The sequence below is a fragment of the Pomacea canaliculata genome, linkage group LG2 (genome assembly GCF_003073045.1).
Source record: "Pomacea canaliculata isolate SZHN2017 linkage group LG2, ASM307304v1, whole genome shotgun sequence".
Taxonomy (NCBI): Eukaryota; Metazoa; Mollusca; class Gastropoda; order Architaenioglossa; family Ampullariidae; genus Pomacea; species Pomacea canaliculata.
In genome coordinates, this window is record NC_037591.1 from 8,422,719 (window position 1) to 8,446,322 (window position 23,604).

General features: G+C 36.9%; 2 protein-coding genes and 1 long non-coding RNA gene across 8 annotated transcripts; 1 reads left to right on the forward strand and 2 right to left on the reverse strand.

Annotated features, from left to right (window-relative positions):
* Window positions 1-74: 74 nt before the first annotated feature.
* LOC112557804 (coiled-coil domain-containing protein 13-like) lies at window positions 75-11,568 on the reverse strand. Of its 3 annotated transcripts, none has more exons than XM_025227855.1 (19): window positions 11,453-11,568; window positions 10,895-11,175; window positions 10,624-10,698; window positions 10,252-10,357; window positions 8,742-8,878; window positions 8,075-8,173; window positions 7,634-7,753; window positions 6,888-6,992; window positions 6,373-6,528; window positions 5,813-5,889; window positions 4,867-4,966; window positions 3,962-4,177; window positions 3,637-3,752; window positions 3,290-3,358; window positions 3,110-3,166; window positions 2,482-2,601; window positions 2,112-2,233; window positions 1,684-1,792; window positions 75-1,349 (listed from the first exon to the last, which is right to left on the reverse strand). In XM_025227855.1, exons 2-19 carry the CDS (start codon window positions 11,087-11,089, stop codon window positions 1,178-1,180), a joined length of 2,151 nt encoding a protein of 716 aa, XP_025083640.1. In that variant the 5' UTR covers window positions 11,090-11,175; window positions 11,453-11,568; the 3' UTR covers window positions 75-1,177. The 3 variants fall into 3 exon arrangements, with proteins under 3 accessions (XP_025083640.1, XP_025083641.1, XP_025083642.1); XM_025227856.1 differs by having other exon boundaries at window positions 11,408-11,518; XM_025227857.1 differs by lacking the exon at window positions 3,110-3,166.
* Window positions 11,569-13,350: 1,782 nt separating this feature from the next.
* LOC112557399 lies at window positions 13,351-17,815 on the forward strand. The gene is made up of 5 exons (XR_003097950.1): window positions 13,351-13,641; window positions 13,842-14,068; window positions 14,503-14,665; window positions 15,581-15,743; window positions 16,174-17,815. It is a non-coding gene; the product is annotated as an uncharacterized LOC112557399 (long non-coding RNA).
* Window positions 17,816-17,940: 125 nt separating this feature from the next.
* LOC112557397 lies at window positions 17,941-23,572 on the reverse strand. Of its 4 annotated transcripts, none has more exons than XM_025227220.1 (8): window positions 23,505-23,572; window positions 20,845-21,037; window positions 20,364-20,445; window positions 19,869-19,955; window positions 19,517-19,603; window positions 19,266-19,340; window positions 18,967-19,056; window positions 17,941-18,603 (listed from the first exon to the last, which is right to left on the reverse strand). In XM_025227220.1, exons 2-8 carry the CDS (start codon window positions 21,025-21,027, stop codon window positions 18,239-18,241), a joined length of 969 nt encoding a protein of 322 aa, XP_025083005.1. In that variant the 5' UTR covers window positions 21,028-21,037; window positions 23,505-23,572; the 3' UTR covers window positions 17,941-18,238. The 4 variants fall into 4 exon arrangements, with proteins under 4 accessions (XP_025083005.1, XP_025083002.1, XP_025083003.1 ...); XM_025227217.1 differs by having other exon boundaries at window positions 20,845-21,030; window positions 23,505-23,567; XM_025227218.1 differs by having other exon boundaries at window positions 20,845-21,040; window positions 23,505-23,555.
* Window positions 23,573-23,604: the final 32 nt, after the last annotated feature.

A 23,604-nucleotide genomic window follows, 5' to 3' on the forward strand; every position in this document is an offset into this window, starting at 1 on the left:
CATGGCATTTACAAAGTGTCTACACACACAAATATGCTAACACATGCACAAATAAACTCAAAAAAATCCAAACAAACTTTTACCAGCCACAGTTTTTTCATTTCAAAATTCATGAAAGGATAATGTTGGACACTTGTAGGCAAACTGCACACAGTAATATTGATGATCACTTTTTAATTTGTAAAACCTAATATGGTCAAAGAATACTACACATAACAAATGACATCAAACCAAAAGTGGTCTACCCTCAGCTTGCGGTGCATGCATAATTCTCCAAAGTTGTCCATAGAGGCCGTGGGCAGCCAACAAGAAGCATACATATCTGTCTCGTCGTGTGTCTTTTTCTTGTCTCTTCCTTGTCTGTCCCTCAAAGATTGTTATTATATATGTTGCTACTGAAAAAGCTTATAGATTTACTGAAATCTGTGGTTGTCTTGGTGGGCTGGATCAATGATGTCACGGATTTGCAGGACAGACATTTCCCATCCATCATAGATAATATAAATCAAAGCATAGTAGCCTTGCAACAAAAACAGGCACAGACTTTTTACTATTATAGTCTATCATGCTAGCCACTCTGCATCATACCCTTTATGTTACAAATGACTGAATAGAAAAATGTGCTGAAGCATTAATGATTAACATCCAATGAATGACCTTGATGTGATTGTGCATTAGAAAATGCTAAATACCATTGAATAATGATGATCATAGATGAGGTGGGCTACAAAGTGCATCCTATTCTAATGCTCAATAAAAGCATGTTGCACTGGTTACTGTAACCCCCACACTGTATAATACACTTCTGTTTTTGAACTGATAAAAAATTTGCACTGGTGTGTTTTGAAGTCAGTACAAGTCCACATCAATCTTTTCAGCATGTCTTGATCTGATCCCTTTACTAGTAAGATACAGAACTGTCCGCATTGATCACAAATCTTTGTCTTCATGGATCACACTACTGAGTAATTCAAGCAGTTTTTAGACCCAAACTATTACGTCCATGTGCAACATATCTCATCTAATGAGATGAATATAGAAAGGTGGAACCTTTCCAAACCTTCCGAACTTTCACTTTTCCATAAAAGCAAATTTCTTTGCCAAAGTAAGAGCTCTTCTTTAGCAATAGAACTAACAATTTGTTGGTGTATCAGAAAAGAAAAGAACAAAACATTGATCAGCCCATCTGCTGCAGCTTTGACTGTTTAAGATGACGGAGAGCTTCTAGAAAAACTGTTTTGGTTTCTTCAATAGTTGTACTGTATAATTTCAAGTCTTCTTCCTTTGCCTGCAGTGTACGTTGCAGTGCAGCTTTCAGGGCTTCGATTTCATCTTTCTGAATTTCCATCCTGGAAATAATCATAAATAAGCTCTATATGGCTTCTACATTAAAATTCTTAAATATTAAAAAAAAAAATCCTTATAAACCTCATTCAAGTTATTCGTAGTACATGAACTGGTTTCCATGTGACATTATGTGCCACAGTAAACACAAAGCTCAGTTTTAGCAAGTTTAAAAAAAAAAAAGCATTTAGTCAAAAAAGAATTTATTCTTTTCATAAATATATAGGTTTGTAATAATCTAATATGTCCTTGTTTTTGGCTCATCATCATCCATAATAAGATAATACAAAACAAGCTCATATATAAAGTTTTTTGCTGTAGTGAACAGGCTATGCTTACATTGCCAGAATCTCCTGCAGTTCTCTAGGCCCTGTAGCAGGTTCACTCTCTCCTATACTATCTTCACCATCAGTAGTTAGCACTGTTCGTCCTGCTCCTTTCTTTTTACCTAATTAACAATAATTTTAATATCGGAAATTTGTAAAGTGCATTTTCGCATGTGGTGACGAGCTTTGTGTTCAAAAAAACTACAAGCCAACAGTTACAACAAAGTTTGTTTTTCAAGCATCAACAGACAGATGACACCTTGGAGAACATGAAGTGAACATTGAAATGTCAACACACTAAGAAGTAAGATTTTAAATTACTGTCTAATTATACATAGTACTTTGTCCCGGAATGAAAGGCTTTTAAAAAGTGTTGACAGGTTAAATATATATTAACATAAAAAGTTAGCACTGCACTTGCTTCATCATGAAACAACACACCTGTTTTCATAGTCAAGTCGAGTTGCTGCCGGCCCAGCTGCTTTTCCAGGTCCACATTCTGTCTTCGCACAGCTTGCAGCTCGGACTGCAACTCTGCTAGTGCTAAGCTCTCCTGTGTCAGTCTGCAAATACACAACCTTACAAATGACTTTTCATCTCTATCTCTTCCAGCCGTGAATGTGTTAGATGATAAATCTCCCTTCATTTAGGAAATAATTTGAAATTGTTTTGAAAAACATCATTATTGGAAAAAACTTTTTGGGAAAATGAAAACATCTGCTTCCCTGGAAAAGTAATAAACTTAAATTGTAATAAATCATTATTTTAGAGAAAGTTGTAAGTTGAACTTCCAAAATGAAGGCAGTGTTACCTGTTCTGCACAACCTGCACCAATTGGGATAGCCTTTCACGCTCAACACTGGCTGCCCGCAACAGTGTGTGGTACTCCTGACACTGATACTGAAGATCCCCTTGTATTTTCTTTTCATCCCTGACAGACATATGAATACATCAGGGCTTCTGCTTACGCAAAAAATTGCGTACAGTACGCATTAACAGTTCTGAGGACCCCTTCAATTTTCGTCAATGGGGTCCCATTCAAATTTGGGCAAAGAATAGGGACCCCTTAAAAATCTGAAGAAGGGGTCCCTGGGACCCCAAAGAATTTAGCCTTAGCAGAAGCCCTGATACATCTTTGATTGCTGAAAGTGGGAAAAAAATCTTAGCTTGCTTTCATTTTGTATACTATCATCTTGCAGGCAAAATGAAAAAGTAGGACATTGTATGCCCAAATAACCAAATTAATTTGTATTAACATTTGTAAATAAGAGTAAGGCAAAGGTTTTAAACTGTAAAACTATTAATTTGTAAATGGAGATATGCATGTGGTGTGAAGCAGTGACTAAATAATTGTCTCTGTAGGTAGAGGTTATGATGAACATTTGTGAAATTAAAGGACATTTCTGTGAACACACAAAAAAAAAAATCCTGCTACCAACCCCAAAGCAGAACTTCTTCCTGTGTCTGTGTGAACAGAAGATGGTCTCTGACTCTGCCTTGAGGTCAAAAATGAAAATAAAAGTTGAAAGTTTAGTTTCTTTTAGTGAAAAACAAAGTCACAATCCACAATTTTGCATTTGTGTTAAGCTACTTTGATCAAACAAAATCCTGTTACTAACCCCATTGCAGAACCCCTGGAAACTGCTCTTTCTGTGTCATTGTGAACAGAAGACGGTCTCTGACTCTGTCTGTTGAGTAAAGATAGTGGAAAACAAAATAAGCAAAAAACACTAGGCCAATGGACTGCAGAAAGAAATTCCACGTTTGTATTAAGCCAACAAACTCAAATATAATCTCTCTACAGGGTTTTCATATTTAATGGTCTTTTTAAACTTTAAAGTAACTCTCTTGAAATACTTTTTTCAAGTTACATGCTGTATCTATCAAACTTGATAAGCTACACATTAAAAAAATATATCATAGGTTTATTGTTAATTCCTTTTCTATTCTGTTGTGAAAGACACACCTTGAATGAGGTGGCGAAATGGATGCCAACACAACTGTATCGTGATCTGACCATGAATTCACGAATTTGGGCTGGGTCTCTAATGTGAATGAGCTCCACTCATTGTGATTTGCATTCTATGGAAATAAAAAGACTTAATTAGTGATACTGAGGTATTATAGGATGCAAAAGTATAGCTATTTAAAAACCATGTGGCATAATCTGTGAGAATAAATATTGTCTTTTTTTTTCGCTCCAGCCTCCCACACAAGGTCTACATACCATAGTAAGAGGTAAAATGATATCTTTAAAATGTGAAGATGTTTGGCAGACAAAAAGGCCTCACCTGAATCTTGTCTTTTTGCAGCTGCTGTAGCTCCTGCTCCAGCTGTTTGACCTTGCTTTCCTTCTCGGCCACAATGGCCTTTAGCTGGCCGACCACATTGTTGTCTTGCTGATTTCGCTGTGATAGGTGCTTGACAGCCTCCTCCTTCTTTTGCTCTGCATCACTCTTTCGCACATTGCTTTCCTCCAGCATCTGCTTGAGTTGTGTTTGCTGTTTCTGTAAAGAGAGATACTTCAATAAATCACAGCTTCTCCCCAAGGCCAGAAATGTATTAAAGGCATCAGTTTTTAACCAAACACTGTGAACTTCTTTTACTTTATTCTTTTTTTAATCTGGTTCAAGCTGTTAAAGTGCTTCTTTATAGAAACTTTTTTTTGGGGGGGTGGTGATGTTAGAAAAATGTTTGCTGGAAAGGTAAATTTCATTTCCACTCCAAAAAATTTTGTCTGTTTCAGATTTTGTCTCATTATCTTATTTCATTGTTGGAATAACTGACTTTTTTCATTTGATTGTAAAAGAGTCAAGCTTACAATACAGTCACAATCAGTTTTAGATGATGCCAAAGACAACATGAAGGCTTTCAGCACAACAAGAGGAATAGTTTTGACTCAGATTAAAATAAATGACTTTCTGCCTTCTGCCTTTGGTCAGAGGAATAAATCTACAGACACTGCTATTTCCTCTATTGAATCTTTATATTAAATTTTTTGAAACTCTAGCACTGGGGCTAAAGTGTTTAACTTTGTATAAGATTGGCAACTTGTGTCGTGCTTGCCATCACCATCTCCCCTGTTAGACAAAGATTTTCCTTTTGGTAAAAATGTTAAAATCCAGCACAATATTTCATATATAGACCATTATCTTCCTGGAATTATAAGGCATGTTTAGTGCTATTTTAAGCTCACCATCAAAGCCTGGATCAGCTCATCATCATTTTGTCCCTTTTTCAGCAAGGTTTGCACCTGCTGCTTCAGCATCTTTATTTCACTAGCCAGAATCTTGTTTCTATAATAAAAAAAAGACTTAACATCAGCCGATGGCATTATTCTCTTGATATGACAATTCAGTAAACTCCAGACGAAATATCCTTATGGAGCAATTGAATGTAGAAAAGTAAAAAAATTAAAACTTTATAAAGTTTGAAGGCAGGAAAGGGTAAGCAATGGTGTGTAGAGGGAATCCTGAGCCACCCACATTTGGCAGAATTCACATAAACTGTATACTGAGATGTTGGTGTCTTACCAGATACTGGATTATGTCTATATGTCACCATATATCACTGTGAAATGCCAGTGTGGGCATGATAAGATAAGATTATTTATCTCAGAGGATACTTGGAGGCAGCTTTATATGAAAGCACAACAATAAAACAATACCACAACATATTCATAGCCGCTGAACCAATAGACTCTCACACATTCATGGTTCAGGCTTAAAGAGAAGCTACATTCATTTGCACACAGTAACGTTCAGAAATCTTGCATCCAAAACAGCAAAGGACAGCCTCAATCTGTTAGTCCTGCATTTAGGTACACAGAATCGGTGGCCTGATGAAAGTTGAAAAATTCTCCAGACAGGACATGCCTGTTATCAGGATGGATTTCAGACACTTTCAGAAGTATCTTATCCTGAGTTTGAAGAGCTCTCTGGGCTGTCTCAGTATTACAGTGCTGTCGCATGTGGCTGCTATAAGCCAATGATGTATGTTAATAAATGGCTCTGCAATGAGAATTGCTATGTCTTCTAATTCTAGAAAAGAGGGCGACTGGGCGCCAGTCAAAGATAAAAAATAAACAAGCATTATCTTTCTCACACCATTTTTGTGACACATGGTACATAACAAAGCCTCACCTAGCCTTAGCTGCCTCCATGCGCTGCTTCTGGTTGTGAAATTCCTCTTCTAGTGCTTTCTTATTATTTGCCTCACGCTGCAATCATCCAATATGCCATATAAGTGACAAGAAAATACATGTGTGAAGAAGTCAACCTGTGAACAGTACATGATCGAATTTCCATTGCCCTTTGTAATTGACCATGACATTTTAAAAATTATTTCAAATAGCTACTTACACTGTATGGTATAATTACTTCTATTAAATCATTATGTACACCTGCTAAACATACCTGATCAATTAACCCAAAGTATGTCTCATGCCATGAAATATTTTTATCTATATATGTTTAGGATACGTGTTTAACTTTTTCAGATTTTGTCATATAGCAGCAAAATATGTCCAAACTAAAGAATTCTTTATCATGTTGGTGAATGTGGTGCATGTTGCAAATGCTCCCCTCACCCAATGCTCTATTTCTCTTCCTCAAAAAAATAAATAAATAAATAAATAAAACAAAACATAAAACAACAACAACAACAACAACAACAACAAAAAAGTCTGTAAACTGTTTCTCACCTCTTGGGCTTCTCTGCGTTCCTTCTCTAAGCGGCGCAGCTCTTCACGATACTTTTCATCTTGTGTATGTCTGCGTGCAGTAGACCCTTTCCCCAATACCTCATTCTCTATTGATGATGAGTTTTGTGACTCCAGCTGTACCTTCAGCTCCTCTACCTGAGAAGCCACCATTGTGATAAGGAAAAAAGCATTAAGTATGAGTGAATAAGTCATTATGTGTCAGATGCACATTGCAATGCTTTAGTTTTCCTCATGAGCACTTTACAAATAATCAATACTCATAAAAGTACACTTGAGCATTAGCTGTTGTTTTCAACATTTTCCATAACATACAATGGCATCAAAGGAAAAATGCCAATTTAAAGTCACAAGGTCTGCAATATTTTCTTTTATGAGACATTTATTTGCAAAAGAGTATAGATTGACAGAACATTAAAGATGCACATGAAACTTCAAAACTGGCATGCTAAACATGTCAGAGATAAAAATGACCGCCATAAAAGTACGTCATATACCTTGTTCTGCAATGCAACAATCTGCTGGGCACGTCCACGAAAGTTGCTAGGATTGTTAAGCAGGGTCTGGAGATTAGCAGTTTCCCCTAATTCCTGGGACAAAACCTGTCAGCAGAAGTTGTCACTCTATCATACAATTACTATATTTAAAAGCAAAATAGATTCAATAGCAAATCTGCACAAATCATGTGAAGACTTAAGTAGCATGACATGTACTTTGCACATTATACTTTGAAAAGTTTTAGGTTCCTGAAGGTATAGCAAAGTTAATTATGAAGTGTGGATTATTCCAGGAGATCTGTGTCAGGGTGTGTGTGTGTGTTTAGGCATGAAAGCAAGGTGAATTTTATGCCTTCTTAAGGTGTGTGAGTTATGCATGTGTGGGTCTTTCTACGTTGTAAGTCTGCATGAAGTGGTTGGAAAAGGTTCTATATAAATAAACAGATTTATTTATATTAACCACAGACACATGGTATTTATTTGAATTATATGAACTCTTGTTTGGCAACACTTACAAAAATAAAAAGTCACTTTAGTCATAAATCTTAAAACTTAAATACAAAATGTAAAGGCAATATAGAATGATGTGATCAATCAAATGAATGCTTTTGACCTTGTCAGATGATCTATCATTTCTTTAAACAAGTATCATGAATACACAACTATATTTATTTTGAATGATGCAAAATAATTTATTCAAAAATTCTGTATATTTACTTCAGGGTTAGGATCCCTGTTTATCTCACCTTGTGTGCGACTTTAATTTCCTGTTTCAGGATCTGACACTGGTTTCTATAGTCTGCCATTTTGAGTTCTGTCTGTCGTAGTTTGTCTTGCAGTGCTTTCACATCCACCTCATCTTGCTCCTGCATCAAACCTTACACAATCAGCAAGAGTATAACTTAATTGTCTCAATTGCCACAGGGTTACTGGGCTGTCAATTACATTCTGCTACTATAGCTAACCCAGCATGTGCACGTGTATGTTTGCCTGTATGTGTGAACGTCAGGCCCAATCTCATTCTACTATATGTACATATGCATATGTGTAAGCCATTGGCACAGTGGAACTGATATAATAAATACAACTGAAGCTGACAATATGATTATATACACATACATCTATATATTCCTATATCTGCATGAAACAGCCAAGCTTAAAGAAAGGATGTGAAAACTGCTCTGTACCTTTCGCTCTGCCATGGATTGGAGACTGACAACTGAGCCAAAGCCGGACTTGAGAGATTGTATATCCCCTTGACCTTGTGTATTTGCTTGGGAAACTAGCTGCACATAAGGGAAGCAGTTGTTGCAGATTTAATTTTTTTTTCTACCCAAGATGAGGAAACATCATGAGGAAAACCCCGACAACACTAAATTTTATCCCATCCAAATTTAATTTCTAAGAAGAAAATGGCCTTTAAACATGTTTCCTTGTCTCTAAGTGACAGAAGTGGCTACCTCAACACTTGTCTTCATCACTTCATAAGATCAGCATGTGAATAGCGCAAAAGGTAAATAAAGTTCTAGGACCAGACAACAGATAAAGGTCCATTAGAAGATCTTTGCTCCAGAAATTGTAAGCCTAAAATTCTGAAAATATGGACATGAAAACTGTTTCAGATAGCAACTGGTCTTATTATCCAGATACCTATCAATCTAACCTTCTTATACAGATAAATTCTTCTTCAGGTCAAGTGTTTCATTCTGGTTTGTGTTATGTACACGGTTTTTCCACAGCAATTCCTTTATGATTTTTGTTATCAAAGAATCTCATAAATTATGCACAAAGGTGTTTTAAAAATAATCACAAAAGACACCTGCTTTGATTTTAAATGTGTCACTTTTTGCTTACTTGCTGCAGTTCCTGGCATTTCCTCTGAAACTGTTTGCACTTTGTCCTTTCTGACTCAAGCTCTGCATTCAGCTCCCGAATCTTCTTGGAAAGTTCTACTATTTTGGTAGCAGCAGTCTCATTAGTCAACTGTGATTCTAGCCACAATGATGATAATATAATTAATGATTACACAAAGACATGAGTGTTTTATTAAAATTTTATGGTAAAATCAATTTTATATGTGCTATTATTATTTTTTTGCTGAGCTTTTTAAGTTTGTCCTTCTCTAATAACTCCTTGCATACAAAATAATTTAATCTCTGTTGTTTCTCTTTACTGCAATCCAATGGGTAAACATTACCCAAGATGGTACAAAACATGTACTTGTACTGCCTACATTTTATAAAATGGTTGTCCCTTCAACTATTTAAAATTTAATTTCTAATGACTGTTTCTAGTAGGCATACTTTAAGAAAATAAAAATGTACATCTTGTTGTTTAGACAGCTGGGGTACCAACATGTACTTTAATGACCAGAATCTGTTCAAAATATTTCAAGCTGGGAGCTCAGTCTCTGAGACAAATAGTTAAGAATACTGTTTCAACATACCAGATTGTAAATTAGCTATCTCATAATTTCTGTATCTTTCTATTCTTTCTCTCTTTCTTTTTGGAACAATTAATATTTGACACACACAGTACTGTACATGGAAGAAAGTCAATTTGACAGTTTACCAATTTGACAAAGTTGATATTACCATGTATGGGTCAATTTGACCATAGCCAAAAGTCAATTAGACCACACCTAAAGGTCAGTTTAAATACACATGACATGAGTTAGTCTGCAAGTTAATCATCACAACCATGAGATTGGCATAATTAGGTTACACACCCTTAGAGAAAGATCAATCAAAAATAACAAAGATTTCAATCTCAAAAGAAATAGCAGCAGCTACCATAGATGAACACAAATATCCTCTTTTTATCTCTACAGCATAAGAAAATAAAAGAGACTGCAGCAAAGTTCCTTTATATTTGTGCTGAAACAGATCATAAATGTGGTCTAATTAACTCAGGGCTATGGTTAATTCAGCTCTTGGCAGTGGTCAAACTGACCCTTGATAGTGGTTCAGTTGACTCATGTGGTGACTTAAATGTTGAACTGGTAAATAATGGAATCGGTGACCTAGCATTTTTATTAGTTCATCCCATGTCAACCCATTTATACACTAGAATGTATCTTTGTTTTTAGTGTTGACACAAACTCATGAATCAGGATAAGCCACTGTAGGTAACTAAATCACAGGCCAAGGCAAAAGCCTGTTACTACCATTAAAATGAACTGTAGTCATGCTCACGTTCTTGGTTCATTTATTAAAATGAATTGCAGGTATGTTCACATGTTTGGTTTTTTTTTGTTCGTTTACTAAAATCTGATAAGCCCTATACTTACTGCTGATAGGGTAAGTGTTGCATTAAAACATAAAAATAAAAAGCTTCAAATAATCATGTATAACTTGCTACAGACCCATAACTGCAGTTTTTTCATCAGCTTTCTTCTTCTTAAGTTGACGGATTTCAAAGTCTTTTTCACTGAGAAGCTTGAACAAACGTCCATTTTCATCTTTCATTTCCTATCATTAAATCAATAAGGAATTAAGTATATGTTTGTGACCATGAACTGAAATAGTTCTCTTATAATAAACACAAATAAACAAATAAATTCCATTTTACTTTCAAAACAAAGTTTGCCATTATCCTATGATTGAAGTTGCATTACCTAACAATGTTTACAATATGCAAAGTCATACAAAATTCATGGTGTCATATTTGTTATATACAGCTAATTGAACAGAATGATGAAAAGCTAAAAAATAAATGTAACCTTTACTAATCTTACCCGGATTTGTGTGTTAAGATGGTCAACAAGTTCTTCTGATAAGTAGCTGGGAATTGGTACTGCCTTTTCTCCAAGCTACCAAAGAAACAAACAAATTACAATCACACACCTCCAAACAGACATGCATGAAAAATAGAAAATAATACATATCTCTAAGCCCCACCCACACCCCTAAAAACACATTCAGTATTGACTCTTTATATATTCTACAATTAAACTATTTTATTATGTAGCATTGTCACAATTCAGTTAGCTAAATAAATTCTTTTACCTTTAGATTCAAAGTGTCTGACACACCGAATTCGTTGCCACTGTAGTTTGGTGTACTATTCTGTGCGCTGTTGGATTTATTGTTCTTTTCTTTCTCCTCTTTACGCTGTAGCCTTAACATAAGTCGTTTCTGCTGTTGTTCCTGTAACATCCGAAACTGCTGCTTCAGTGTGTCTGACGCCCCAGTACTCTCCATTACTGACGGGTCAGCGTGTTGCACAGGTGCTTTTTGCAATAAATATAGTACTATCTTAGAAATTTGCTTTATTTGAAGTGGGAAGCCTGAAACAAAAATGTCCAAACTGATTAGTGTTAGCACTAATTTTTCCAGTTACTGACGGTACCATCTATCCATACTTGGTCGAATATTATTCGCGTACGTCTTTTGAGACAAGAATCACATAATGAGAAACAATTAAGCATCTTTTGTGCTTAAAAGAACGATGCATCTGAATAGGTTTGACTGAAAAAGCTGTTTTTGTATCAGCTTGCTTTTTTCCAACAAAGAACTTACTAAGCTATCACCCATCTACGCTGGAAAATTCCGATGTCATTCTACCTGGTTAGTGTGAAAATGGAAAGTTTTCATCAGTGTGAGTGTACTTTCGTAGCAACGTCTGTCAACTTCCGGTGGAATTCGCAGGAACGCAGCAAATATTTTTTTTTTTGTGATTAACGTAGAACGCTGCCTTCGATATTTAAAAAAAAATTGACCGTGATCTCTCTCTCTCTCTCGTTTGTATGTGTGTGTGCTTTTGTGTTTGTGTGCCTTTGAAAATAGAGCGGAGCTCCGAGGTGACTGTCCAATCATAATCAACATTGTGGTATTGCGAGAAGAGTTATCGTTACTGACATTGGTAACGCTGTCGCTGTTAACTTATGAGTTATTAAAGTTTTCTTGTGTGTAGTACTTGTACTCTAGATTATTCCTGACAGAGTTTCAAAAAACAAAAAAGAAAACAATATACTCTTGTCTTTTCCTATTCTCATGTCTCGACGCTAGGGTCTTAAATTGCTTTGTCAGTGTATGATCGATATCTTAATTTATAAATACTGCGCGCATCCCCCCTCCCAACAGCAACCAGCGGTAATGACTAGGCTGGACAGGGCGCAGCCATAACATCATGTTTACTACAAAGTACAACGTGTACCAATCACTAGTAGTACCGATCCTGCCCATGTGGATGTGAAATGTACGTGTACCCTACTTGCCGATAGAGAGAGGAGAATTCAGGAGTTCGAGAACAAATGCCTGAGGAGGCTGCTCGAGGGATCTCGTAAAGAAAACACAAATCCAATGGCTGTGTACGAAGCATGTCATCACAGTTGTAGTAGTACTGTGTAACTCCTATACTTGTAACAGTCAAGCTGGTCTGGTTTGGCCATGTGAAAAACTGTCGAAGACTCAAGGTACCTTGGAGGGCAGTCGACGCCGTGATGGCCAGACTGGCTTACTATGGTGAAGAAATGGACTGTGCGTCTTGTATAGGACTTGCTCACTTTCACGCAAGACAGGTGGGCCTTGTCAAGACCATTACCAGTCAAGGGTCGGTTTGTTGTGCGCCACTCATATATATATATAGTTAAAAGGAGTACTATCTTCGTGTTATATATACCCTATGCGCATCGAAATCTCGGCTTATATCGGCCCGATATAGGTTACCTATATTGACGGGCGAGAGTACTCTTACCAACCAAGGGCCATAACCCCTAATAATGGCACGTGACTTTTAGCCAATGGTGTACTAGGTGATCGGAACTGCGCGCCATTTGCAAAGTTTTGTTCTACACTTTTCGCAACAGGAATTATAATTAAGCTTCTTCCGCCGTCAATTCCAATACTGATACATGTGTTGGAGTCTTCAATAACAGTATGTATAATTTATATACTCTAAATTAGCATAGTTATTGAGATTTTAGTTCCAAGTTCAGTGCAGAATATTACGCTAAGAAAAGAAAGATTAGAGTACACATTTACGCAATAAATGCACAAGTTTTCCAGAGAGAAGTAGAAATCAGGCCCAACAGTTCTGAAAGCTTGCAATTTGATAATTCTTTAGCCGTTAGCGATGCAGAGAATTCGGAGCTGTCAGAATTTCCTCAAATAATTGCGATTACGAAAGTGTAGGTCACGAACTTTACCATTCGAAAGCAACAGAATTTCGACAGTTCCTTCTGTTTACTGATAGTAGCGTTAAAAGTATCGATTCGGACAAATTAACTTTAATGGCATTTTCTCTACAACAAATGGTAATGACTGTATGATGGTCAATAATTTATTTTACTGTTATTCTAGATAGCTGGCTGCTGGCATTTAAAGATGAAAGTGGTCACAGGATGTGCAACTGGCCATCACAATCTGTTGAACCAGATGCAAGCTTCATTAATTAGAGCTATAAAGCCAGATTCCTCATGTTCTATGCTTCCAGTTCTCCTGCACAAGTCATTAAGTAAGTGCAATTTATTTTTTGATTCCTAATATTCATAATTAATTCTTGTGCAGAAGAAAATTTATGAACTGTTTGAACACTATAACATGTCATTACGGCACAAACAGTGTAACTTTGGTTGTGATTTTGCCCTATAAGAGTGAAAGGGACTAAAGTACGTGATTATATTAAAGGGAAATTTATGCTGTGCTTTTGGTCTTGATTTGTGACATCTAATTAGCACCTTTGCCTTCACGCCTCCAGCGCCCCTTGTCTGGTGTTCATCCTGCCAGCACAGGGACCCCCAACCCCTTGGAAGGTAATTTGAAGTCATTTTGTTCATAATCATTTTAACATTTTGTTTGTTCTTACCCTCGGCCAAGACTTTTGAACAGTGTTTTTGTGAAATATAACTAGAAGTGCAAAATCCCAGGCTTCTTTTGCCATAGTGAAAAAAAATTGAAATAAATAAGGATCACTATTTTACATGTTTTCTGCTATTGCATTTGTTGGTTCCAGGTAAACAAGATAAACTACAGAAAGCTGTACAGCATATACTGTCTCTTCTGGAAGAGATGAAAACTGACGTGAAAGACGTGAAAAATAGGCTTGCGCAGATGGAGTGCCAAACCCAAGAAAAGGAGCTGACATCTGATACAAGGGTTACAGTTTCCCTTAAAATCTTCAGAGGTGTAGAATGTCTCAAGTTGGATTTAAAGACAGATCCAGGAAAACGTGCACGCTTGGTATGTACTCTATTCTGATTTGTTAGGAGTCAAGTGTCTGTGTGCTATTCCCTTTAAAGTTTTCATAGCATTATATTGTATAATGTCTGCAGTACTAAAAAGTAACAAAAGCATTTTTATGGTGGCATGAATTACAGCTGATAATAAATTTTCTGTAACCACTTTAGCTTGGTTACGAAGAAAAATATGAAACTTCCTTAATGGTTTTCATCCATATTTTGGTCTTAGAATACGAAGAAAAATATGAAACTTCCTTAATGGTTTTCATCCATATTTTGGTCTTAGAATACGAAGAAAAATATGAAACTTCCTTAATGGTTTTCATCCATATTTTGGTCTTATAATACTCTAGTTCTCATAACATGTATCATGATACTGACCACAGCAAGTTTTATTATAAAAAAGGATGTTTGTTTATTTTTGTCTGTTTCCAGGAATGCTATTTGGCGATGAGGGGAGGCTTTAGCTTAAAGCTCGTAGTCAGGGGTATACTGTCTGTGCTATTTTCAACAGAATTAGCCCGGTGTTACAACTATAATGGCCTGAAGTGAAAGAAGGGACTGAAGAACCACCCCTTTATTTTAAGAACAGTTCAGGGTAAGGATTTAAATATTTGACTTTGTGTTTTCATGAGTCATTGAGAAAAAATATTTCAGTGTGGTTGAATTACATTGCAAATTTTAAAATATGTACACATGTTTATGCAATGTCTGGTCCTTTTAATCAGCTGGTTAATACTGTGTAGAAAGGGATTATGATGACAGTTTATGGATAGAGTTCTCCTGCCTATAGAAATTCTAACTGAAATTCAAATGCAGCTCCACTTGTTTCTGTTTATAACGCTTTAAAATTTTATGCCACTTTACATATCTTTATAATTTGCTTATTCTGATTGGTGTCCAGTCACTTAATCCCCAGACATTTAATCCCCGACGCTTTTACAATTAAAATAGTTTAACTAATGTTGTAGATGTTCAAATGATGTTGAAGTTAATAGTATAATTTGAATATTATTAATGTATTTCAATATTTATTTTAATTGTAAAACTTATTGTGATGTTTATATGAAGATAATTATTTGAATTTCAATTAAATTTTTTGCCGGCTTCATAATTTTTATAGTTAAAATTTCATTTTAAGGATGAAGCGTCGGGGATTAAGTGTCTGGGGATTAAGTGACTGGGAACCTTCTGATTTGTTAGAAGGAGGAGTCAAGTGTATTTTTGCTATTCCCTTTAAATGTTTTCATAGCATTTTATTGTATAGAACAAATGACATGTCTGCAGTACTAAAAAGTAACAAAGGCATAGTTATGCTGGCATGAATTACAGCTGATAATAAATTTTCTGTAAGCACTTTAGCTTGGTTACAAAGATAAATATGAAACTTCCTTAATGGTTTTCATCCATATTTTGGTCTTATAATACTAGTTCTCATAACACGTATCATGATACTGCCCACAGCAAGTTTTATTTTAAAAAATGATGTATGTTTATTATTGTCTGTTTCCAGGAATGCTATTTGGCAATGCATGGGGGATTCACTTTAAAGCATATCGTCAGGGACAAACGGTCTCTGCTATTTTCAAATAAATTAGCCAGGTCTTACAACTTCCATGGTCTGAAGGGAAAGAAGGGACTCACGAACCACCCCTTTCTTTTACAAACAGTTCAGGGTAAGGATTTAAATATTTGACTCTGTGTTTTCATGAGTCATTGAGAAAAATATTTCATTTGTCTGTAAAAGTCAATATGTTTATGCAATGTCTAGTCCTTTAATCAGCTGGTTAATTTTTTGTGTAGAAATGAATTAAGATGACAGTTGATAGACATCTATACAGTTCCCATGTACTGGATTGTTTTTGAAATCAGTATTTCCAGAGTTCTCCTGCCTATAGAAATTCTACCTGAAATTCAAATGCAGTTCCACTTGTAGTTCCTTTCTGTTTATAGCACTTAAAATTTTTGTGCCACTTTACATATCTATATAATTTGCTTGTACTTTCTTTATTTCACCTTATGTTCTGGATATTAGGGTCAGTGACCTACAATTAAGTGATTATTTTTACGCAGAGTTTCATATTCTTATATTTGTTCTATTTTTAGATGCTGCACGAAAAACTTGCCCTCAAGCTACTGAAGCAGAACTGCAGACGCAGATCTCTAGCTGGTTAGCTGGTGCTAGGGATTGAGAGAATGGCAGAAGGGAAAGGGCACCTGAGCACAGACTGTTAAAGTCAGTAAATAGTTCTGGGGTGGGGAACGAATTGGAGGACAAGTAAGCTGTACAATTTTTTGCATATTTAAAATTAGTTTTTTTAATTAAACAATTTCAATAAACATCAGAAAACGACAAATCATGTTTGTTTTTTGTAACATTTTGTTTGGCATTTATAGGGTTATTTTGATGCATTTGATATTATTGGTTTTTCTAGGAATTTTGGCATATCCTGATTTAAAAACAACGTAAATCAGAATATGCCAAAATACCTAAAATAACCAATAATAGCTGGAAATCTAGGTATCTAGGTTCACATGGGCTTCCCATATAGGAAGCCCATCTCAGCCCACGGTCGGACCTGTTTGCGCTTTCGGCGGTTGGGCCGATATAGGCTTCCCATATGGTCATAAGATAGCTCATATGGGTCCTATATGGGACACACATGGGTCCTATATGGCCTCTCCTCCAAATGCTACTAGGGTATATATCTGATGAGCCGTTGGTATTCACTTACCAGCACTTATACACTTGTGTGGTAAGAAGGAAGAACAGCAGTAAAGACAACTGAAAAAAGTATGGTGGTCATTGTACCTCTAAATATATTTATATTCTACCTTCAGCTGTCTTTACACACTACCTTTAGTATTCGTCAGAAAAACCTTCAGGTGTCTCCACACGCTACCTACACCTGTCTTGATACACTACCTCACTGTCTTTACACCGTCGTGGCTGAATCTGGCAACTGACAAAAGATGTTGCCCCTTGTCGATAGTGTTAGTAATATGTCAAAAATGTCGATCAGCTAGTATTGCATTGCCTGCAGCCTTACCACTGATTATTTTTTTGGAATCCTTCAACATCCTGGATCCTGAAGGGATATTTGCTGAAGATAAGCTTTAAACATCTTCCCTTGCTAATGCGATAATCCTTTGACCTCCCACTTCGGTGGCAATCGCGTGCATGCAGACCACCCTAGTTATACACCCGCTATAATGCCCAGGCAAGGTTCATGATGTCAGCGTTAATTAATTCGAGACAGAAACAACTGATGCGCAGGTCGTGATCCCCAGCCGGTCTTTTACTAACTCATTGGCAGTGCTGTCCTCTTCCTCTCCTTTAAACATTTACTTTCTAAATCTGAAGGGAAGGAAGATGAAGAAGGTAGAGAGTAAAAACTTTTAGGAAAGTACAGAGAACTGTCTAGATAGAAAAACTTTGAAATAAAAATGCTGAAAAAAAATTTTTGTTTGTGAGTGTGTGTGTTGGGGGTATTTTACTTTGTCTTTAAAGGCAGCATGGGTGGGAAAATCACCTAACTGTGACGTGTGAGTGTAAACCCTGATTTTTTTCCGAGCATGTTTGTCTGCCCTATAGCTTGTGTGTCAGGTGTCACGCAGCGCAAAAGAGCCAACACTTTTTGTTTTCGAACAAAGGTCACTGACTGATGCTCGTTGACAATCGGGTGTTAACCCGACATTTCTTGTTCTTTTGCTCACCGTCTCTCTTCTCTGCTATTTTTTAGTCTCCTCCCCTTGGCTTCCTTTCGACTCTACTCTTCTCTTGCACTTTTACACATTGACAATTACAATACTACGTGTGAACACACACACACACACACTTTTACGAACTGACAGTGATGGTAAAGTCAATAATTCAACAAAGAAATGTATTCAAGCACATTGGACATAATTATTTTCCATTTTTCAGTAATAGTGTATTCTTTGAAACGGAAGCAGAAAATCCCATTGATAAATTCAACTGCTATTGACTCTTCAGGTGGGTGGGGAAAAAACCCGAATTATGAACCATATGCTTGAGAACTAGTTGTGCTTGTATATCCACCGATTGCTAGCAGCAACAACGTAGATTTGATGATAAATCTTCCTTTATGTGACATGTCTGAGGGTCGATTCCAGATAATCCTATACTTCATTTTATTTGACGTCAGGACTAAAATTTAAAGTTGATTTTAAAACCTACAGACGGCTTCAAGCCATCTGGACCCCAGGATAAACCACCACCAGCTCCAATGTCCCAGTTTCCCTTTTTGCTTTTCCATTCCACGCCGCCAGTCACGTCGCCTTCCTTCAAGGTACCCGAGCCAGAGAGTCCACCCGTCCAACCAGAGCGAGGCGATCTCGCATACACGTGGTGCCGTCTGTAAGGAGGTACGTGGACTGTGTGCCAGCCAATCGTGTCCCTCCATATGACCACGTGGTTCCTGAAGTCAAACCCGCGAGCCAATGGTAAGACAGCTCCTCTCTTTGTCCTGTTTCCTTGTTCCACGGAAATAATCTCCTTCTTGATTTTCTCGTCTGTCAAGACACGACGAAAACAGTTGTGAAGGACTATAAGCTGAGTCCATGTATTATCACTGAGTACTACACTTGATAAAGAGACAACATATATTGAAATCTTCAATGTTAATTACACTAAAAAAGAAGAGGCAAGGGACGTATTTAAAATATACCATAGACAAAGGACTTTTGAATTTTACTTTTACTCAAGGAACACATTTGTTTCTGTGAAATTTAGGGGTGAAGGCAGAGTGTACCAAATGAACACTAACACCAAACATGTCAGAAATAGTGTCGATAAGTGCTCATACGCAAAACATCTGTGTATTTGGACTTCTAAAATGCAACCCAATGCATGTTTCCGTGTAGGACATCACATACCAGCAGTGTTGATGATGGTGGCAGTGGTGTTGGTGCCGAAGATGATGGCGGACAGCTCTGGGCCTACGTCAGACGACCGCGCCAACTTGTCTGTATGACACACGTCATCACATTGCATTCTGCAGTCATCCAGTTCTTAAAACTTAACTAACCTGGTAATTTCTTACAAATAGATACCGTGACACAAAGATGTATGTGGTTTTCTATTACTGCTATACCATGTATCATGACGTAGATATTTTTGTGGTATAAAATTTCATAAAATCTCATTAGCCACACCCTGAAGTGCACTCACGCACCTTCCAACTGCTGGGTCACCTGAGTCACCATGGCCAGTGCCAGACCGAGGCGAGCGCTGAGGACGTTGAGAGTGCCTGTCACAGAAACACAGGTGTGACTCGTGAGTCTTTACACAAACTGAGCACATTGAGTTATTAGTCACAGCGGACTGTAGACGTCAAAGTTTTTCATACAACACACTCAAACATTTTTTAGTTTTAAAAAGTTTTTCTCCAATGCAGGATGGAAGTGTTTGTGTCACGTGACGTACCTGTCGCCAGCAGAACGCCGAGCACCTCATGGCTTCTCACTGCTGCTGCAGCCGTCTTGATGACCGCCTGCGTCTCGCATTGCGAAACTTGTGACAGATGAGGACACGCGTATATATATATAAGGAACTCTGGCTGTCCGTTATATTTATATTTTGTTACTAGTTACAAGCATTACCAAATTCTTACAGCTCATCTTTATACGTTACACACACACAGAGAAATATATATATATACTTATTAACCTTCGTAATACTAAAATCTGATTTCTATTGTAGTAAACTGTCTCAGTAGCTGTTATCAAATATAAATTATATTTATATAAATTATATTTTCGCATGGACGTATACTCACTTTCTTTGGTCGGTAACTTTGAGATGAGATTAAGGGTGACGTTCTGTAAGTCAAGAACATCCTGGAGAATCTTTTCCAGAGGAGAACCTGACAAATACGAGACACACTTACCGAAACAGCTTGACAAACGATAAATTGTACAAAAAACTTCTTGCATTGATCTACGTATTGCTAAATAGGATTTGCCAGTGTATGAAACCTTTTATTTGATCAGCTATGTCTGTATATAAAACTTTTCATTGGGTTCATGGACATAGCCAAGCATATGAAAGGGTTAAAAAAATAGAGATAACCCATGATATGCAGCAATATTTAGGTCTTTGCAAGACATACAACTCTAAGAAAGTTATGAACTCTCACACCTATAATCATCACACGACTTTCACATGCGGCATGTAGAGAAATAAGGTTTGATCTGAAGCAAAGAAAGAGAAAATGGATGTACATACTATAAAGCTAAATGAAAAATCAGTGTCTTCTGAAGGTCAAACTAACCTTCCTTTGCCTTCATGATGATCTGACGGATGGAAGTCACTAAATCCTTGGCCTCTTTCTTGATATCAACTGTCTCGGTGGTCTGAAATTTAAATTATAATTATAAGGTACTCACGCACATAGAATACATACACACATGTTTTTTTAAATCGTATATAAATAATGTCGATGATTGTGTAGTTAAAAGCTGCCATGGACTAATCTTCGTTTTAATTTTACAACAAAAAAATAAAATCATGTACGAATCTGTATAGAGAAACAGTTTGTTCAAAACTCTCCAGTAGGGTGGAAAACAGTAGAGTAATAAAACAAGAAAGAAAAAGTGACCGGCAACAAGTTGCAGGTACAACAATGATTCTCGAGAGAGAAAAAAAAAGATAAAAATTGTCCTCACCCCTTACGATAGCTAAAACCACTTGTTTGTGCTTTTCAATAAGCTGTTACAACTTTTCTAAAATAACTTTGTATGCAGGTAACTCACCTGTGCATACAGAGGACTGGCCAGTAAGACCAGTGTGGCCACAACAGCTGCTAAGGGTCTTGGAGACATGCTGATGACCATTGTGAGTACTTCTGTCTTCTCCAAAGTTCTAGTTGTCAGACTCTCTGGCAGCGTCCGACGATGGTCAGAAAATGGTTCTTTATCAAGAAACAGGTCCAGCATGACCTGCAACCTTCTGAGCGTTCTTTTATAGAACCTGCTAGCATCCTGCATTCTAGAAGGATGTTTGCTGGGAATAATCAGTAAAGCCCATCCTTCCCTGATGCGATAATTCTTGACTCTTCTTTTAGCTTAGTGAGAATTATGCAAACCACCCTAGTCATACAACCGCAAACCCCAAGACAAAGTTCATGACGTCAACGTTAATGAATTCAGCGCAAAAACGAACGCATGCGCGTGCAGGTCACTCAACACCCTGCTTGAGGTCACCAGCATTAATGTCGTTCTGACCCTTATTGTACTTTGAAACACAGATAGAAGGTCGATTGCTGCTTTGCTAATTACAGTGGGAGGTGGAAGGGTTGGACAAATTAAAGAGTGAAAGAAGAAGAAAGAGGTAGAGAAAAAGAAAAAAAAAGAGATCGAAAGATAAACATGCTGAACCTTTTTTCTGTGAGCTTAATAATTGATGTATCGATGTAAAATACATTATTACAAGTTGAGAAAATACAATTTATGCATTAATACATGTAGCGTTTAGTATTTTCTTAATATGTAATTAATATTGAATGACTTATTTTACACTGATACAGAAATCATATAGGCTCATGCAGTATTAGAGCTTTTGTTTCAGTCTACATATTAATAAGGAGTGGAAACCAGATTGTAAAGGCTTCGCACTGGTTGGATTGGATAAGGGGTGGGTAGGGTGGTGGGGAAAGCTGTCACGTCTGCTGGATCGTTTGCAAATGGTGGAATGAGGATTTTTAGGCAATATATTTATTAGTAACTGTTCAATATTCTTTAAGTGTGAGTATTTTTCAGTTCGATGTCCTGTATCAGTGAATGCGCAAGCTGACAGAAATAAATAACATAAAAGCCTGCAACACAAAGTGCAATTTCAACCCGCCGGCACGTCCTCCTTACGCATGGCAGGTCACTCTCTGGTCCCCCTCCTCAAGCCTCTCCCATCACTGCTGTTCTTGGGGTCTTCTATTTGGATAGCGCATGCCCTTGTCTACCCAGGGTGCAGACGTGTGAGATTGTCTTCGTACACACGACGAGTTGTGGGATGTGGAATTAGTGGGATTACAGAGGCGAGAATACTGAGACTAATTGCTATTAGAATGAGTAGAAAGTTAACGTGCTTTGTGCAGACAATGATAGTAAGTTAAAGTGCCTTGTGAGAACGACACTATAAAGGACTTGTAAAGTGCACATTTTTTCTGATATTTGGAGAAAACTCAGTACAAGATTCTATTCCCTTTCCCATAATGCTAATATACCGTGTTTTGCTTGACAAGAATCAAACAGGAAGGTCAGAGAGAGTTGTATGTGTCCATTTTTCGTCTCTTATTTTTTTGAAAGAAGGATAAGGACGTCTCTAAGTCGTCTTAACACCAGCCCAAAGTGTTTTAGAGCCGGACATGCAGCTAAACATACAGGTATACATACAATAATGCGAAAGGTTTCTGTATTTCAGGAAGCCCAATAAAACAAAGCAGGTAATCAGGAAGTAACAAATGTCAGTTCAACCTTAAACTGCCCTCGATAAACAGGATGCAAATAAACTTCCTCTTTTCTGAGACGATGAAGGGTGAAATAGGGTTAGAGAAATAGAACACAAAAAGAGTTAAAAAGCTAGACTGAAAGTGCGGAGTTGAGACCTTATTGTTCCTGTGTTTTGAAGGTTGAAGTTAAAAAATATTTAATATTAAAATATTCAACTGCTATAGGGGATTTTTACTTGGTGTTTACATACCTTACTGCTCCTTTCAAAGAAGACAAAATCTTTGTTGAGTGTTTAAAGAAAAAATAATAGGTTTGAAACTTTTTTTATATGGACTTAGGTACGAAATATTTTGACGGCGTGACTACAGAATGCAATACCAGAAAAACACACTTTCACAGTTTTTTATCAAGTGCTTTTCTGCACATGTATCAAATAAAATTTTGAAAGTTTCAAACAATTACAATATTACATTAATACTGTGTTAAGGTTGACTAAAAAATTTAGTCATATTAGCTTTTTTGTGCTTCGTGTAGTATTTTATATACGAGGGTGTTTCTGGGAAAGGAGAAAATACTCATAAATTGCATACTTTGCTGCTGGAATTACTCTGTTAAATCGTTTTTTTAACTTAAAAGACTGCAAAAGACAACAGTTCCGGCTCTGCTACGTATGTCCACGAGTAAACATGAGTGATTAATGTTGCAGCTGAACAGGATATCTGGTAGTTGTGTTGTTATAAACTTGAGAAACTAATTAACAAGGAGTCGTGTCAACATCATAACAAATGACAAAATCTCTCTCTCTCTCTTTTCCATTCTTCCCTTTCTCCTCTCCGGTACCTAATTTTTCCTTCAGTCAAACAGCAGCCTTTTATGAATGTTTTTATAACAGGAAAACTGCATGCATCACGGGAAAACCAGAAATACGAAATTCTATGGCGGTGTCACCAACTTTAACCCATCCTTACCTTATTTTTTGTTCACCACCTACTTCACAAATAAGTTGAGATTTTGTACTTCTCTCGTGATCCGGATGTTTAGCAAATAACCAGGAAGTTAGAGAAGCTC